The 17,811-nt window shown below is 59.3% G+C and overlaps 2 protein-coding genes across 12 annotated transcripts in view; one reads left to right on the top strand and one right to left on the bottom strand.

Annotated features, from left to right (window-relative positions):
- Positions 1-2,166: 2,166 nt before the first annotated feature.
- On the top strand, positions 2,167-4,444 carry LRRC10B (leucine rich repeat containing 10B). The gene has a single exon (XM_024574008.3). The coding sequence runs from the start codon at positions 2,419-2,421 to the stop codon at positions 3,295-3,297; it is 879 nt and encodes a 292-aa protein (XP_024429776.1). The 5' UTR covers positions 2,167-2,418; the 3' UTR covers positions 3,298-4,444.
- Positions 4,445-6,711: 2,267 nt separating this feature from the next.
- The window catches only part of SYT7 (synaptotagmin 7), a 61,588-nt gene continuing 50,488 nt past the window's right edge, over positions 6,712-17,811 (bottom strand). For 9 of the 11 annotated variants that reach the window (XM_053924315.2, XM_053924316.2, XM_053924319.2 and 6 more), the window contains 4 exons: positions 15,175-15,344; positions 14,627-14,741; positions 13,888-14,087; positions 6,712-11,688 (listed from right to left, as the gene is read on the bottom strand). In XM_053924315.2, coding sequence (XP_053780290.1) covers positions 11,584-11,688; positions 13,888-14,087; positions 14,627-14,741; positions 15,175-15,344 — 590 coding nt within the window. In that variant the 3' untranslated portion in view covers positions 6,712-11,583. The remainder of the gene's footprint in view (positions 11,689-13,887; positions 14,088-14,626; positions 14,742-15,174; positions 15,345-17,811) is intronic. The other 2 variants (XR_008426855.2, XR_008426856.2) reach the window with 2 other exon arrangements.

The raw sequence follows: 17,811 nt of genomic DNA, 5'->3' as shown, positions 1-17,811 counted from the left end.
CTCTGCCCAAGTCCCCCGCTTCCGACTGAAGTCCTGTCTGCATCTCATCAGTCTCCATCCCAAGGTGGGCCTGTGGCTGCTTTCTAGCCCAGAACAATACCTGTCTCTGTGTCCCCCGTCACCCCATGGCATCCCTTGCCCGGTTACAACTGCTATCGCTCCTTTATCGCATACGGATATATGGTGTATCTGAGCAAAAGAAGCCAGGAGGGAAAAAAAAGTACACACGGAATAATTTCATTTATATGAAATTCAAGAACAGGCAAAACTGATCCATGGTGACAGAGGTCGGCCAGGATCACGGCTGCCCCTGGGAAGTGGGAACTGACCGAAAGAGGCACCAGGGAATCTGACGGAAACACCACATGGGTGTCCACGCTTGTCAAACCTCAAATTGTACGCCTACATGATCTATGTATTTCCCTGCATGTAAAGGTTGCCTCCAGTTTTTAAGCCGTTAGAACATTTCATTGAACACCTACAATGTGCCAGCAGGGGATACGAACCTGACTGCCCTGTGGGGCTTATAGGACAAGGAATGACAGGAAGTGTGGTTCTTTTTTGTTTTTCTTAGAGAGAGGGGAAAGGAGGGAGAAATGGAGAGAAACATGGATCGGTTGCCTCTTGTGCACCCCACACTGGGAACCTGGCCTGCAACCCAGGCATGTCCCTGCCTGGGAATCAAACTGGCGACCCTTTGGTTCTCAGGCCGGAGCTCAGTCCACTGAGCCACACCTGCCAAGGCAGGGAGCGTGGTTCATATCCTGACCTTGCATTGGTCACTGCTCTCTGCCCTTGGGCCCACCTCCCTCTCTGCCTGCAGGGGGGATGGGAGTGGGGGTGGGCCAAAGGGCAGGGTGCTGCCCAGAGGTCTGTCATGGGGAGGGCAGAGGAGGCGAGTGCCTAATCCCTCTGGGGGAACTTCCCTCATCTTTGTGCAGGATGAACAACGCCTTCCTTGTAGTTTTGGCAGGAGGCTCCGTTGTGAGAAAATTCATTGCCAGAGGTGTGGTTATGATTGTTTCCACTTACTGGCATGGGGCCTGGTTACCAGCACAGGCTGGAGTCACACCACCTGGTTTCAAATCCCAGCCACTCACCAGCCAGTGAGCAGGGCCGCCTGGAGCGAGTCACTCAGTTCAAGTCAAACGTCCCAAGCCTCATGTCTTCATCTTTAAAAGTGAGGCACTCCCCATACTCCAGTGCAGATTTGGATTGCGTGCGCCGATTCATAAGTTACAACTGCCCACCCCATAGGCACATCACAAGGATTCAGAGAAACGCTCTCCATCGAGTGCTGGGCACACGGCAGGCTCGCAGCACATGGGAGAGAGTTTTTCTGCCAAGAGTTTTGGCAGGATGGCTCTGAATGGGAGGGGGGAAGGCAGGGGCACACTGCTGGGCGGTTGGTGGGAGCGTGTGCAACAGGAGGAGTCATGGGATTAAAGTGGCCATCGATGGTGGCACTCAGAGGCACTTGTGTGTCCCAGTCCTCTGTTCACCGCAGCCACACACAGACTTTGAGCAAAGCTGGAGGGACGTGGCCGGGGATAAGTGTGCGAGTGCATCAACGAGGAACCGAGGAACCCGTTGCACAGTGCGGGTGTACGCGGCGCGGAAGGGGGCGGAACCAGGCTCTGGGGCCCCAGAAGTCCTCCCATGTGACCCACCCTGTAAAGGGCCAGACTGTAACCCTGTTCCGAGTTACTATCCTGAAATGACTCTAGCGGGGAGACCAGTTGCATGCCGATGGCATAGGTGGCCGGCAGTAACCGAAACCCTCAGTCCCCCCTCGAGAACCACGTGTCCAAAGTCCTGGGTCGCGCGCCGGCATTTCCGCGTTCCTCGGTCCCTTCTTCTCGGATTTGCCCATCTAAGCACACACGACCGCACACCAAACGTCTCGCTGTGACAGGTGTGGTGGACAGCGTCGGATGTCGGTCTGTGTTGGTACAGCTCCAGGTTTGCGAGGCGCGGACCTTGGTTTCCTTAGCAGGCGCTGACTGCCGGGTGGGTTGGAGAGGCCGGCGGCGGCCCGGCCGGGGCGCCGGTACCCTAGCGCGGAAAGTGCCTTGGCTCCGCCCCGCTCCGCCCTCCCTCCGCCTCATTGGCAGCCGCGTCGGGGGTTGCCAGGACGACGGGTCGCTTAGCTGCGATTCAGCTCGAACTCCAGCCAGTCTGCTGGCGTAGGGAGCCGGGGAGGCCAGAGGGTGAGAAGCTGAACGCCGCACCCGGCGGCGGGGCCCGAAGCGGGCGCCTCCTCTCGGCCCCGCACGGCCCCCCTCCCGGCGCAGGGGCAGGCCGGGGCGGGGGGCCCCGGAGCTGAGGCGGCCTAGGCCCCGTCGGGGAGACAGGGGGAGGCCAGGACGGAGCAATGCTGGGCGGCGGCGGTAGCGGCCCCGGTCGGGGCCCGTGACCATGGGCATCGCCGAGTCCACGCTAGACGAGCTGCCGTCGGACGCCGAGGAGCAGCTGCGCCACGGCGAGCAGCAGCTAGAGCTGAGCGGGAAGCGGCTGCGTCGGCTTCCCAGCGCGGTGTGCGCGCTCAGCCGCCTGGAGAAGCTGTACGTGAGCGGCACGGGTCTGCGCGAGCTGCCGGAGGAGATCGAGGAGCTGCGCGAGCTGCGCATCCTGGCGCTTGACTTCAACAAACTCGAGTGCCTGCCCGACGGCCTGTGTCGCCTGCCGCGCCTCACGCGCCTCTACCTGGGTGGCAACCGGCTGCTGGCGCTGCCCAACGACTTCGCGCAGCTGCAGAGCCTGCGCTGCCTCTGGATCGAAGGCAACTTCCTGCGGCGCTTCCCGCGGCCGCTGCTGCGCTTGGTGGCGCTGCAGTCGCTGCAGATGGGCGACAACCGGTTGCGCTCGCTGCCCGCGGAACTGCCGAGCATGACCGGCCTGCGCGGCCTCTGGCTCTACGGCAACCGCTTCGAGGTGTTTCCACCTGCGCTGCTGCGTATGGGCCGCCTGCACATCCTCGACATGGACCGCAACCGCCTGGGTGGTTTCCCTGACCTACACCCGCTGCGCGCCCTGCGAGTCTTCTCCTACGACCACAACCCTGTTACTGGGCCCCCGCGCGTCGCCGACACCGTCTTCCTCGTGGGCGAGGGCGCCGTCGAACGCATGGCAGAGCGCGACGAGCCCATACCCCGGCGGCCACCCCGACGCCCAGCGCGGGCCTTTGAGGATGAGGAGGAAGAAGACCTGCTCATAGGAGGCGGTAGCTGCCGTGTTCTGGGGCCCCCGGAGGGCAGCCCCGGCGCCATGGAAGCCTCTCCAGGACAGGGCACCTGAGCCTGCGCTCTGGATGATGAACTTCTGCCACTCTGGAAGGTCCGCGGGAGCGGTGGGCAGAAGAGGGGCCGCTGTGGGGGAGTTGCCGGGACCAGGCAGGCCTGGGGCCGTCTTCAGACATTCCTGGGTAGTCAGAAGACTGCCCACTGACCGGTCTCTGGGCAGTCATCAGACCAAGAAGTGCGGTCCCCAGGGCTCCCTCCAGTCCCCTGTAGCTCTGTCTGCACCTGAGGGCGTCAGAGAGGACACAATAGAGGTCCAGCTGCCTCCTGGAACCAGGGCAACGACTGTCTGCAGAATCATCACCTTGGCTGAGTCTGGATGCCCATGGTGCCCACCAACCTCCCTCCTCCAGGAGTCTGAATCTCCTGGAGCCACCCTTGCTGGTGCAGGAGCCCTACCTCTGCATGGCCCATATGCCTGTGTGAGGCAGGACTTCTCCTGGAGGAGGGCCTGGCCCAGGGGCAGGGGTTTGGAGGGTCCAGTGCCCAGGACAGAAGTGAGAAACCAGGATTGGGGCCCTAACACTGTGGCTGCCCTTGCCTCTCCTCCGGGGCTCATTGTACATACCTCCCTCCCCAGCCGCCCTCCCCTTAAATTTGTATGGGGAAGGCGGGGGGGGGGGGGGGGGGGCGTCAGGAGGCAGGGTCTCCACCTCTGCCTTGTATTCAGTTCTCTCCCAGCTTGTGCCTGGAATCTTGCTGGGAAAAAGCTCTGCCTCCCTCCACCCAGCCTGAGCCTTCCAACTGTCAATTTTGAAAAGAAGCCACTGTGCCTCTGGGCCTCCTGCACTGAGGAGAGTGGCTCTGTGCTCTGGGAAGCTGCCTAGCGCCTCTCCCACTGCCTGTACTCTCCATTCCCTTAAATGGGCACAGTCAGGGTGGCTGGCACGGTGTGGGGCATGGGACGAGCGCTGTGTGCCTCAACTCCAGCCACCAGGGACAGCCTCAAGTGGGTGAGGAGGGGTGCCTCACTGTGCAGTTCCCAGGGCCAGATCTTTCCCATCCGAGCAATAATGGGAGGAGGGAGCCAGGGCTGGGGACACTCAGGGACACTTTCAGGGGCAGGGGGCCCCCATGGTAGTGTTTTCTTTAGGAAGAAAAAAAAAACTGACTGTAAACATAAATCACATTTCTTGGAGAAAGAATGTGTGTTCTCCCAATGCCTGTTTATTTATAAGCCCTGGGAGTACTGAGTCCCATTGCTGTGGGGACCCTGGGTGCTCTCTGGCACTGCCTTCTGTCCCTGTGCCCCAGCTCTGCATTGGACTGGTCCAGCCAACTGTTGTTGAGCAGGCTTTGGCTGCTCAAGGCTGGTCTCCGTCTGCCTCCTAGCCCCCCATGACACCCCTCTTCCCTGGTCTTCTTCCAGCTTCTCAGGTTCCTGACTCTTAACACGTTTCTGAATCTCCCTCAAGCTGGGCTGACCTTTCTCTCTTCCTTCGCTGGTACTGAGCCCCCCTCCCTGCTCTGTGACTTTGTTCTTCCCTCTTTCCATCTCCCTTCCCCTGGTTTCCTCCGCCTCTCCCTCCAAGTCTCTTTTTAGTCAGTTATGGTATTATTTTTTCCCCTCATTGTTCAGAAAAGAAATATTAAGGATGTAAAGAAAGGAAAGAATTGTAAAGCCTCAAGCCTAGAGGCCCATCTCCCATGAGATGCTGCTAAGCCACCGTCACCATGGCAACAGGGCTGATGTCATACAAGGCCCAAAGGTCAGGTCTGGCCCAGCAGTTCTGCTGACCACTGGGCTGCGCCTGGATTAGGAGGAGGCTGGGGATGGTCTGGAGCAGTCAGCCTGCAAGCGAGAGTGAAAGCTTTGAATGGGCAGGGAGAGCTAAGTGGGTGGGGAAGAGTGGAGGCTGCCTCCTCCTCGAGGAGCAGGAGGGTCTGGGGCTGCTGCAGACTCTGTCCCTCCCAGAGCTCCTCAGGTGCCCAGAGCTGTTGTGGCTCTGTCAAGGCCAGTGGGCCTTTTGGGGGTCTGTGACCTCAGAGGAGGGAACCGAGATCTCAGGTCACACAGGCTGGGTAGGAGTGGCAGCCAACAAGAACGTCCTCTGACCCCGTGACTCAGTCACGGCATGGGAGAAACACCCCAGTCCCGGAATCAGAAGGCTTGGGTTTCTGGTTCAGTTCTATTGACTGAGTGACCTTGCATAACGGCCAGCCTCCCCTGCCCTGCCCCCCAACCCTGGGGCTCGGTTTCTCATCTGCACATGAAGAGCTGGGTTTAGGTAGATCTGATGCCGCAGCCCAGGACTACATGCAACCGGGTGTTTGCCCACCTTCCCTTCATGCAAATCTTAGAGGTCAGGGAGAGGGATGCAGCGAGATGGGGGGGGCACGGTCCCCCTGGAGTCATTGTTGGCACTGTGAGCTGAGGTGTCCTTGCTCTCCAGTTGGTTTCCCTGAAACTCTTCCCCGCTGCATCCACTCGAGAGCTCCACGTTGGGGGCAAAGGCCCTGTGATACATCCCCCTGGGTCGTCCTGAGGCCTGGTCCCCAGCTTCGCTACTCAATTGCTCTCCTCCACCAGGAGCCAGTTCCTCTTGGGAAGTTAGTTTGCTTAGAGTGGCTGCTGATGCCTGGCTAGGGAGTCCTGCTGAGGGTCTCTGTCTCCATGTGGAAATGGGGGAGAGCAGGGCAAGAAGGGGGCTGTTGCCAAAGGCATCACAGCTCCCCTTGGGGATGAAAGGAGCACTGTAGTAGGAGCCTTAGTTCCTCTCCCTCACACCTAACTGCCGGTGACTTCTCAGGCAAGCAGGGAGGAGGGAGATGATTTTGGAGGGACACTTGTAACAAGGCCATGTCTGCAGTTTCTGAGAGCTGTGTGGGAGCAGTGGCGGGGGGCGGAGGGGAGGTTAGTCGGGTGCATGGGTCATGGGGGAGTTGGGCAGGAGAGCCTTGGAGGAGCTGTGTTTGTGCCAGGCATGCAGGGCAGAGGCCAAGGGAGTCAGCATCAGAGCAGGAAGGCAGGCCATGGGGACCGGGAAGGCCAGAGCAGAGGCCACAGCAGAGCAAGAAGCAGGCCCAGGGAGGGAGTGACTTGCCCATAAATGGGTGTTAGGTTTCCTAACCCAGTGCTCGATCCTCTGTCCTTGGCTGGCGGTCAGGTCTGGGTGTGGAATGAGTGGTAGCTGTTAGTAACCTGCTCTTCCTCCCTCCTGGAGTCTCCTGAGAGCCTGACGTCCTGGCGGGCAGGGCAGCAGAGGTGGGAACGGGTGGGATCCTTTCCCAGCTTTATTACCACAGCTCCCTCTTCCTGCCCACCCTCAGGGGCTTTGGAAAGCAGAAAGGGTGCTCGGGAACTGGGGCCCCCGCCCAGAAGTCCTTCCCTGTCTCCAGTGCCACCACCTGGGCTTGCTCGGCCCTCTGCCCCAAAGCTTCCTTAAGACACCTGGGCACTCTTGTTTGGAGGGTGGACATTTATTAGCACAACCAGGTGTGCCGCACAGAACATGTATACAGACAGGGATCCCTGCCCGGGGGGCTCACAATCTAAACGAGACACAACACGTACACACAGGACACAAACACAGGGAGTGGGGTGTCTCCACGGGGCACAGGCGGGCGGGGAGCCACAGCTGAGGCGTACAGCGTGCGCAGCGTTGTCCTGCCGGGGGTCTTTGTGGGGGAGAGGAGAGCACAGCGTGGCCCAGGGTGGCCTTCCGGAAAGCAGTGGCATCCAGGAGGGGCTTCCGGGGGAAGAGAACACCAGAGGGCAGTGGTCCCAGGCCCAGGAAGGGAGGGGCGAATCTCAGCGTAGCCACGGATGGAGAGGCCTAGCGAAGTAAAGGCAGGAGAACGAGGCAAAAAGTCCAGGAGAAGGCCCTGGGCCCCTGGCGACAGGCCGTCACCTCTGCTGGGCCAAGCTGTCCCTGTTTCCAGGCCCAGTTTTCCAGAGCCATTTTCCCAGACAAAGTCGGAACAGAAGTTCTGAAAAGGGACACTCCTGAGACTACTTACCTGACCCTCAGGCTTCCTCCGGTCTCTGGGGCAGAGATCAGAGGACAAAAGAAATGACCGCCTTTGGACTGGACGTTTACACTGGGTTCTCAGACATTGGTGGGGCAGGAAGGGGAGGGTGGGCAGCTTCAGGTGGGGGTACTTAGTGCTGCGGGAGGAGGCAGCTGCCGGCCAGGTGCTGGGGAGCACCTGTCACCCTCTCACTCGGGAGTGGGGCAGGAGCCAGCAGATGGACACATGACATCAGAGGGCCCTTGCTCCCTCTGTGCCTGTAACCGAGGTAGCACCTTCCTTCTGAAGTACCCTGAGAGCTGCCAGGCCTCGCTTCCCCGGCGATGGTGGGGGGCGGTCGGGGGGGGCGGGGGCTGGGATGGTCGTTATCTCTCTGTGGTCTGAGATTAGAGGGAGGAAATGGCTTATTCAGGACCACAGTGGCTGGAGGAGGACATCAGTCCCAATTCCCGCAGGCTGGGTCTGGCCATGGGCTCTCTTGAGTCGAAGAGACTTTTCTGATCCTAAAGGATTAAACCCAGAAAGGGTGCAGAGGAGCCGAGGGTGCAGCCAACAGACCTGGAGCTAGCTCCTCAGGGACCAGGAAGGAGGTGACGCTGATCCGAAACCACAGTGGCCCAGCCAGAGTTCAGGCGGTGATGCGGAAGGTGGAGGGGACCCCCCTTGGTTTGTCCAACCTTTCTTGGAGGGTAGTGAGGGTCCCCTGGGAACTGGGGGAGGGGATGTAGGGCTGGGTGAGCTACAGGGGTACCCCTCAGACCTCACCGAGACCCTACTCCCAACAAGCCTTGCTTCAGGCCTGATCCGGGAGGTGTGGCTGCTCCCCTGCTTTTCGGCCAGCTGGTGGGTTTATATTCTAGATCTGAGGACAGGACTGGAAGGGCCTCGCCACCAGTGAAGACAAATCTCCAAGGTGACAAGTTGAGGGGAGACTCGGCCCCAGGCTCCCCATCCCCCTCACCCCACTGCCTCTTCCCCTGGGAGGTGAGGGAGGGCTGGGACCCACGGAGGAAACAGCCAAGGCCCTACTTTTCCACGATCCTTTATTAATCAGAACGGGCCTTGCACACACACAGGGCCCATTCCCACAAAAATATGATTTTGCAAAGAGGAAATCTTGCTGGCTTAGAGGGTGATTGTGGTGGAAAATTTTTGTATGGTTCTTTTTTCCTTTTTTTTTTCCTTCAGTTTTTCATTTCTCTTTGCTGCCTTTTTTTTTTTTTTGTGACAGTGGGTTTTTGTTTTGTTTTATTTTTTTATAAAACACTTGCGCTCAAGGACTCAAACACAACACAAACGACGGCCACCAACCCCCACCCCTGGGGCCCCAGCTGGGCTAGGGGCTCTGGGGGACCCCTTGGCTTTTTTTTTGTGGCTGTTTTCCTGGTGTCTGGCACCGGTGGGCAGGTGCGGGGTCCTGGGGCGGTGGAATTTGTACAGCAGTTCCCTGGGGAAATGGTCACAAGAAAGGGTACCTGAACAAGATAACGACTAAGTCCAGGGAGCCCACGAAGACGAGAGGTGGAGCTCATGAAGGGGCCCAGGACACAGTGGAGAAGAGACAGATGGGCCCAGGCTGGCCTTGGCTATCCCTGGAGGCTCGGTGGGGGTGGGGCAGGTGGGCCTTGCTTTCAGGCTACAGTAATAATACTTTGCTCACGGGTAGCACCTTCAGAGTTCTCCTGCCTTGACCCCCAGGTCAGGTGACAGCGGCCTCACAACCTCCCCTATGAGGTAGGTGAAGTATTATTACCATCATTTTACAGATGGGGAAACTGAGGCCCCGGAGTGTGGGTGATTTGCCCAAGGTCCTGGGATCTCGGCAGGACTCCCGTGCCCTCCCTCATCCTCCAGTTCCCCCATTCCTTGTTCTCCTATAGGCCTAGACCACCTCCCGCCCTCACCCCATACCACCCTCTTCCTCCCGTGCCAGCCCCCCGGCCCTTGGCCCACCACCTACCGCCCCTCGCCTGAGTCCCGGCTGTGCATCTGGGGCCTGGGGGATCCCAGGCCGCTTTCACCAAGGTGCCTGGGTGGGGTTGGACAGGGAACAGACTCGGCGCGGAGATGCTCTCTGCATATGATTGGCTAGGAGTCCCGTGGTGGGGCTCAGAAAAAGGGCTGCAATGGTCCCGCCCACTCTGCAAAGTGGTTCAATCCCCGCGCTCTAAAGCAGTAGAGGGGGCCTGGGACCGGGCTCGCTCACTGGCTCGCCTCCCGCGGGGCAGAGGGGCACAGGATCCCCTCCAGCTCTCGAGACAGCACCCTCTCTTCGCTTCCCCATACTCGGGAGTGGCTGCCCTCGCGTTTCAGCCTCACGGGGCTGGCCGCTCCCCATCCCACTGGATAAGGGACGGTGCATTTGGGGCAGACCCTCATTTTAAGCAAAGCTACAATAGAGAAAAATGTGGATTTACAAGGAATGTGGGTGACTATCTGCTGTACATTAGCACTTTTCACTCTACAAAAGGATTCACCTACTTTGTATGATATTCCTCCAGATCCAAGGAAAAGGGATGCGGGCAGGAGTGTGAGATTCAACGTCAGAAAATTTCGATATGGGCAAAAACGTGACCCGTCTACTGCAGAATGCTCAGCTCAAGGGGAAGCCTACTGAAGGAGAATGGTTCTCAAATGCCCATGCTTTTGCCATGCTCTCCTTTCCTGGGGGGTCAGCCCCATGTGGGGTAGAACTGTGGTCAGAGGCTGTGGTCACCGACTACGGTGTCCGGGCGCCACCTGGCGGTGTGTGCCGGGAATGTCAGGTCCGGGCTCGCGGACCTCTGGATTCGAAGCTGTCCCCAGCTGTCTTGTATCAATACCAGGACCAGCATGGGGATGAGCGCGTTGAAGCAGGGATCATCATGAAATCTGCCGTCTCCAAGAGGAAGCCAGCTCTAGTCTCTGCAGCAGCTGAGGCAGAGAAGCCATAGCTTCTGCGTGCGGGGCAACCTCAGAACTCACAAAATCCTGGAATTTTCCCTGCTTCCTTGACCTGAACTGAGAAGGGCAGAAGGAGCTGCTCTGAAGGACGGGGTCCAGTGGGCAAGGTGAGGAGACTCTCCTGCAGAAGGATGGGTGGTGCAGGACCAGAGATGGTGACAGGGGATGGAAGGGAGGGTTTGTGAGCGTGGACCATGGGGAGGGGGTGGAATGTGTGTGTGTGTGGCGGGGGGGGCGGGCTCTGCAGACAGGGAGAGTGAAAAGGGGAAGGAAGCTGGGATCATGTAGGATATTGCCAGTGGGGCTGGGATGTGAGATCTGGGATGAAGAAGGGTGTCTCTGGGTAAGGGTGTTAGGAAGAACTAGTGGGGGCTTGGGACCCCAAGCAGGAAGGGAGCAGGTGGGTCCTGGTGGAACGTGATACACACAGTAGGTGACTAAAAGGTATGAACCAATGTCCACTAGATGAAATCACTGGGGAAGGAACTCAGAGCAGAGGGAGGCCCTGTGGGGTGTGGGAGACAGGAGGGGAAACAGCAGGAGGCAGCCCCAGTCTCAGCCCAGCTCAAGTCTGCCCCTCTCTCCCACCCCACCCTCCCCCATCCCCACCACTCGCCCCTCACCTGCCTCTCCTCTCCTGTCCCCTGGCTCAGTGCACTGTCCTCTCCCGGCCTCCAGACCTGCCTCACTTCATGAAACCCTGCCCTCTCCTCAGTCTTCAGCACTGCTGGCCCCAGGGGGACAGGGAGCGAGCCCCCCGCCCCACACAAACATGCACACGCACACACACACGCCACACAGTGGACACGCCACGACACAAGTATACAGGGCTCCGGCTCCAGGGCCCCAGAGGGGGCTGTGTAGTATCCTTGGCATTCAGGGCCCAGCCGGCACCTGAAACTGCCCTGGGTCAGGCCTCTCCTGGCCAGGCCGGGGCCAAACGCCTCGGCCTCCCCTCTTCTGGGCCCAGGTCAAGGGCTGGGGAGGGGGCAGCCTCTCTCCACTCCAGGCACTGCCTTAAAGAAAACGGGGGACCGTGCCCACCTGGCGGGCCTCTGGAGGGATCTGCCTGTCTGCCTGTCTGGCTCTCAGGACCTCCCCCACTTCTTTAGTATCAGCAAGTCAGGAAGGAAAGGGGCAAAGCAGGAAAATGGCTCCCAGAGCCCCTCCCCCAGAGCTGGACTGGCGGAGGATGGGGCTGGTACTTCCTAGAAATGGGGCCCTAGTGCTTTCTGGGACCCCTCCCTGGCCAAGCCGCAGGGTCCTCCCCTCACCCACGGCAGGGGGACCAGGCCGGGCGTTGTGCATAAAGTGGCGAGGGCGCGATGGGGACCTGGTCCCTCAGCCCCCTGGGCCTCCTCTGGCCCATTCAAGCCTTCAGCTGGTGCCACTGGGCCACAGGCTGCCGGGGACGGGCAATCATGTCCTTCCAGTGTTTCACCTCCCCGGGCCCGCTCTTCCAGGACAGGTAGATCTAGGGAGAAAGGGACGAGGGCAGCATTAGTGGCTCACTCTGAGGCATTGTCCCCTGCCCCTAGAGGGGCTGACACTCCATCTTCACAGCTCCACAGTGACCCCCTCACCTGTGTCATGGGGACCAAGGAGCTTCCTCAGGCAGTGACACCTATGTCACAGAGCACCCCCCCCCCACCCCGGCCCTCGCCTTTCCCTGCCAGCCTGACCTACTTTCCTTTGGGAGCCTAGGCCCTTCCCAGTTAGACTTCCAACCTGCTTTGCAGTGGGCGGGGAGGGGGGGGGTGTTGAATGTGGGGGTGGGGGCAGTTGGCTTCCATACTCTTTCCTCTGCTGCATGTTGGGCAATATTTTTCCTTAATACGATCACTCCCACCCCCTGGGCCCTTACTACACGCCAGGAACTGAGCCAGGGGCTTTCCACACATAGGTCATTAAGTCCTGACCTGCAAGGGAGATATATTATTTCCATTTTACAGATGGAGAAACTAAGGTGCAGAGAGTTAAGAGACTTCCTATAGTCACAGAATTTGTAAGTGGTGCTGAGGGATTTAAACCCGGGTCTGGGGCCCGACACTACCAGCCCGATCCTGCCGGCCTCTGTGTTAGGTGGTTCGCAGCCTTGGGGGCTGCGCATAGGATCCGCAGCTTGTGTGGGTGGCTGGCTATGGGGCTCCCTAAGCTACCCAGGCCAGAGCCAGAACAAACTCACCTCCGCCTTACTTCAGCCCACTGACAGCAGGGCTGCTTCAATGGGAGCTATAATTGGTATCTACGGAACTCCCTACTCCAAAAGGCTAAGCTGCAGAAAAGCTTAGAAGTAGATAATCGTTACTTGGCCCATGGCCCTCAGCCTGAGTTGGTCAAGGAGGGGCTGAGCAGGCCCCAGCCCCGCTCAGAACACACAGTCCCGCCAGGATTTGGGTGAGCTGGTCCTGGGGAACTGTCTCACCTGGAACTGTCTCACCTGTGACCACAGGTCACCCAGCCATGCGCCCTGGGCCTCGCTAGACAGCAGGCAGGCCCGGCACCCCTCTGTGAGGCAGCTGCTTCCCTCACCTCCAGTGGCTGCGTTCTCCATTCCCATCTGGTGGAGGGATGCCTCTGCCTTGGCCCCCTCCCCAGTGGGGGGTCTTCCTGTTTCCCCCACATGGGGCCATGCCCGGGCTCACCCGTTGTCTACCCTCGCCCGCTCCTGGCATCTACCCTTCCTCTCTGCCTGCCCTGGTCACTGGCTTCCTGCACCGTTCCTGGTCAGACCTCCACGTCTGAATAAACACACATGCCCTTAGTAGGGATGTTTCGGAAGTAACTTTTATTATAACTTTTATGCTAATATGCACGTTCCGAGTCCCACCTGTTACCGAGCATCCCCCCACCCCAGCACTCTGTGAGGTTGGGGCTGTCTTGCTTATTTTAAGGGGGGAAAAGAGGCTCAGGAAGGTTAAGACTGTCAATAATCAGAGCTGGGACCTGGACGCCGGCAGTGTCACTCCCAAACCCACACTCCTAACACTGAACCAGGAAGAAACACAGGAACGGATGTTTCAGAGTAGAAACACGGAAGGCTGTAGGTCACAGAAGCGCACCCTGGAAAAACTCAAGGGCAGGCGTGGATGTTTTGGCTCATATATGAACAGGAGAGGTGGCTTTTTACACAGAGAGCATCTTTCATGTCTCAGGCCACTCATACACCACCCTGAGAAGTGCTGCAGGGCAGGTATTAGCAGCTGCATTTTACAAATGAGAGTGCCGAAGCTCAGAGAGGCAAGTGACTTGCCCAAGGCCACACAGCCGCTTCGCAGCAGATGAGGCGGGAAGCGAAGCCAGGTTTTTTGGAGTCCGATTGCAGCTCCCCACACTGCCCCACACAGCTCGCCCTCTGCAGATGGGACCCCGGGTGACAGTGCTCTGAGGTCCTCACCCTGAAGGTCTTTTTGGGACCCTGGGCAATTCCTCCTCCCATTTCCTCTTCCCCCTGCCTTTCCAGCAGTCTGTCTCGGCTGGTGGATCCAGAGTACAACACAGGGAGAACCCCATCCAACCCCCTCATTTTCAGGGGTCCAGAGAGGGGAAGGGGCTCACCCTGTCTCTCCCACTGTCTGGCCCTGGGCTCACCTGCTACCCCTCCTGCTTCTTGTAAGCACAGACCCTTGCCAGGCACCAGCTGGTGCGCCACCCCACCTGCCTCGTCCCCTACCTTGCCGATGACGTCGTTGCGGCTGAGCTTGTCCTTGTCCATGACAGTGATGATGATGGTCGTCTCCCTCAGCTTCTCCGTGGGGATATCGAAGGCAAAGGACTCGTTAAAGATGGGGTTCAGGTTCCTCTTCATCGTCACCGTCTTCTTCTTCTCCACCCGCTTGTCCTTGTACATCAGCCACACCTTCACGTAGGGGTCTGGGAACCAGGACGGGAAGGGTCAGCAGAGCAAGGGGCAGCTTCTCAGGAAGCCCTTCTCCCTCCAGGGGTGGAAGCTGGGGCTGGAGGGGCTGGGTGCTTTCTGCAGAGGGCCAGGAAAGCCCCAAGTGAGAAGGGGCTCAGGGGGTCAGCTGATGGAGGAGTGGAAGGGACCTTAGCCATCACTACTGTCCTCGTGTGAACAGGAAGGAGGAAGCGGAGCCCCAGAGAGGCCAGGTCTCACCCAAGGTCGCAGACAAGTAGTGTCGGAGCTGGGGCTAGAAGCCAGGTCTCCCCACCACAGGGTCCCCTTCTTTGTGATCGTGGGATGGACAGAGCCTAAGAGGATGCTGACCCAGAGGCTGCTCCAAGGGGGGCCCCCCAGGGCTCTAGGGGAGAGGAGCTGAGACTGGAGGGGGGGAGGCGTGGGAGTCCGGGGGTAATGGGAACAGTGTGGACCTTGCCGTCCCCACCAGTGTGACACCTGTGTCCCCAGAACCCCCCCAGCCCACCCGCCTCTGCCTCAAGAAGCCCCAAACCTGATGTGCCCCCGATGTCCATGGCTTTGAGGTTCCGGGCTTTGATGATGTTCACGATGATGGAGTTGGCAGAGGGGTTGTAGCAGAGAGACAAGAGCAGCTCCCCTCGGCTCCCCTGGGAGGCGAAGGGGAGGGGTGAGGCTGGGCCACACCCCCCAGCTTCCCGCAAAGGGAGAACCGGAGCGCTGTGGGGACTAGGGGGCAGGGAAGGTTATCGAGCCCTCTGGCCTGTCCCACGGTCCCTGGCCCCCTCCACCCTGACCTGGGTGCTTGCGCCCCCTCTGTCTATCACCTCAGTCCTGTGTGGTCGTCCCTCCTCTGGCAGGTCTGTGCACGGCCCCCTACCCGCTCCCTGAACAGAGCCCTGTCCCCTGAGTGCCAGGCCCCAGTGCTGAGAGTGCTGGCGGGAACTCAGCCCCATTGAAGCCGCCCATCTGCACCACTCCACACGGCACTCTTGACCTTCCCAAGACCGGGGGGTGACTAGGCCTGTATCTGTCAGCCCTGGCCGCTAGCCCCCCACCAGGGGCCTGCAGCTGGGGCCTTACACTCCCATCGCTGCATGGCTTCAGATCCTTCCAGAAGGTCTGCATCTGGGTCAGGTCCACCTTGTTGAGGGGGATGGACACCTCCCCAATGGGGTCGTTGCGGCTGAAGCGGTCATAGTCCAGGACCTGGAGGTAGAGGACCCTCTGCACCACCTTCTCGTAGGGGAAACCTGAGGGACAAACAGCACAGGTGACCAGTGGGACAGGGGGCCCCCTGGGGCCTGGGCAGGGTGGGGCTCCTGGGCAGGAAGGCCGGTGAGGAGCAGGGATGGCTATGTCCCTTTGGGCTGCCACCCACCCAGCACAGCGGGCCACACCTGCATTCAGGCCTTCCTGAAGCCTTAGCAAGAACTGTCACGGCCTCATCTGTTTTTTATGACAATTCTCTGTGGTGGATGGTCTCCTGTCCTTTTCACAGGTGAGGAGGCCGAGGCTCAGATGGCTTGCATCACCTGCCCAAGGCCCCACAGACACCACAGAGCAGAACTGGGACCATCCATTCATTTGCTCATTCATCGCACATCCGCCTCAGGGACCGGACTGCGGTCCCCTTGCTCTCTGGGCAGCCCTGCCACTGCCAATTGTCCCGAGGCAAGTCCGGGCAAGAGGCCCTGCCTGAGGTGAGCAGGGCTGCCAGACAGGAAGCCCCGGAGGACTCGGCAGAGGGAAATGGCAAAGGCATGAAAGTCCAAGTGGACGCACGACCTGGGACTCCGCACTTCCCTTCCCATCCTCCCAACGCATCAGCCTGTCCTTCTGACCTTCCTCAACGGATCCCACTGCCGTCCCCTTCTCCACTGTCCCCTCGCCCCTCCAAGCCACCGGCACCACTGGCCTAGGCAGTCACGGGAGTCTCCAAACCGCCCTCCCCACTTGCTCACTTTCTCCTCCTGTCCATTCTCAACACAGCCAGGGTGAGTTTTTAAAAATAGAAATCACATCATAACACTCCTGCTTAAAGCCTTTCAGTGGCTCCCAGTGCACTTAGAATAAAAGCTGCGCGCTGAGACCGCTTCCACAGCTTGGCCCACTGTGCTGGCCTTCTCGTGCGACCACTCTCCACTCAGTGCCCGGGCTCCGGCCCCCCCACCCCCCCCTCTGCCTCTCCTGCTAGGCAGCCCGCTGGCCCCCACCACGCCCTGTCTCTGCTTTCTTTCCTGGCATCCCAGATGGGGTCAGAGCCCCTGTCCTGCACTCTGGCGCTTTCCTTTTGCAGCTGGTATCACAGGCTGTAATGGAGATTTATCTGTTTCCTTGAGCCTGACTCTCTCACTAGGCTAGGATTTCCAGGAAGGTATCTCGGTCCTCAATCACCGGATCCCAGAATCTAACACGGTCTCTGGCATGTAGTAAGCACTCGATAAATATTTGTTAAGTGAATCAATAACTGAACAAGTAAGTGCTGGTGAAATGGCCCGATGGAGTAGTGGGAGTGTGCCGGCTGGAGTGGGAGCTGCGGCTGGAGGGAGAGCCAGGGAAGGAGCTTGGGTGGGCTGGACCAGGTCCTAGGAAGCCAGGGGATGGAAGCCAGGGGATGGTCTGAAGCTGGAGCCGTTGGACCCTGGGGGGAGGTGCCAGCCTGGGAGGTGCAGGGCACACAGACCAGCCTGGAGGCCTGAGGGGATCAGATCCTGAACCCGGGTATGAGCAGGAAGGAGAGAGGACACAACACCTCAGCCTGACTGATGGAGAGGATGAGCTCTGGAGGATTCTAGTGCCTTCAGCCAGAGACGCTAGAAGCACAGAGAAGCCTCCGACAGGAGCAGGTACACTAGAGATGAAATCCTATGTTCCTTGGACTTCCGGCCTCATATCGAGGGGGGCTATATCATCTTGGAGTACTCCGGGGACCTTGCCCAGGTGACTTGGCATCTGTTCAGGTGACATGCCTGACAAGTGTTCTGGCAATGTTGGAGGTTCCAAGAGGCCTTTGCACCTGAGGTAGCTCTCTTCAACTCCAGAGGAGGCAGGCTCCTATTTGGCAAACTCCTATTCATCCATCACAACCCATCCTGAATGGCTCTTTTTCTGGGAAATGTCTTCATCACCAACAAGGGGAGCTCATACTGGGTTCCCACAGCACCTGTCATGCAGCGTATGGCCTAGTAATTTACACATCTCTGTCCTCCATTCGACCAGCAATGCCCTGAGGGCTACAGTTCTGTTCTGCTCCCCCAGTACCCAGGAAAGTGCCCGGCCCAGAGACAGATGAAGGTTTATGGAAGGGAACAGTGGGTTGGGGCTCTGTTCATAAGCCTGGTCCCACTAACTGGCTCCATACCTCCAGATGGCTGAGCCTCTTGCTGGTTGTACCATCTCTAAACCGACCCCCATGCTCCCCTGGGGAGGAGGAGGGTCCAGAAACACAGGAGCACCCACTAGCTCACCCTCAATGGTTTATTTAGTGGGTGAGCTGACCGCTGCCTTATAGAAGGGGTGGGGTGCCAGATGGCTGGGACACCAGGTGGAAGAAAGTCCCTGGGGCGCATACTGAAGGTTCCAGAGAGCCAGGGCACCGGGATTTGTTCTCACTGGTGGAACAGGACTGTTGGGGAAGGGTTGTGGCTTCTCTAAGTGAGGTCCGGGCACCTGGAGGGCCTGGGACAGAACTCACTCACGGATCGCACCAGCTTCCTG

The sequence above is a fragment of the Desmodus rotundus genome, chromosome 5 (assembly GCF_022682495.2).
Source record: "Desmodus rotundus isolate HL8 chromosome 5, HLdesRot8A.1, whole genome shotgun sequence".
NCBI lineage: Eukaryota > Metazoa > Chordata > Mammalia > Chiroptera > Phyllostomidae > Desmodus > Desmodus rotundus.
Note: the sequence above shows the minus strand (reverse complement) of the source record. Positions and strands in the feature narration are given on the sequence as shown.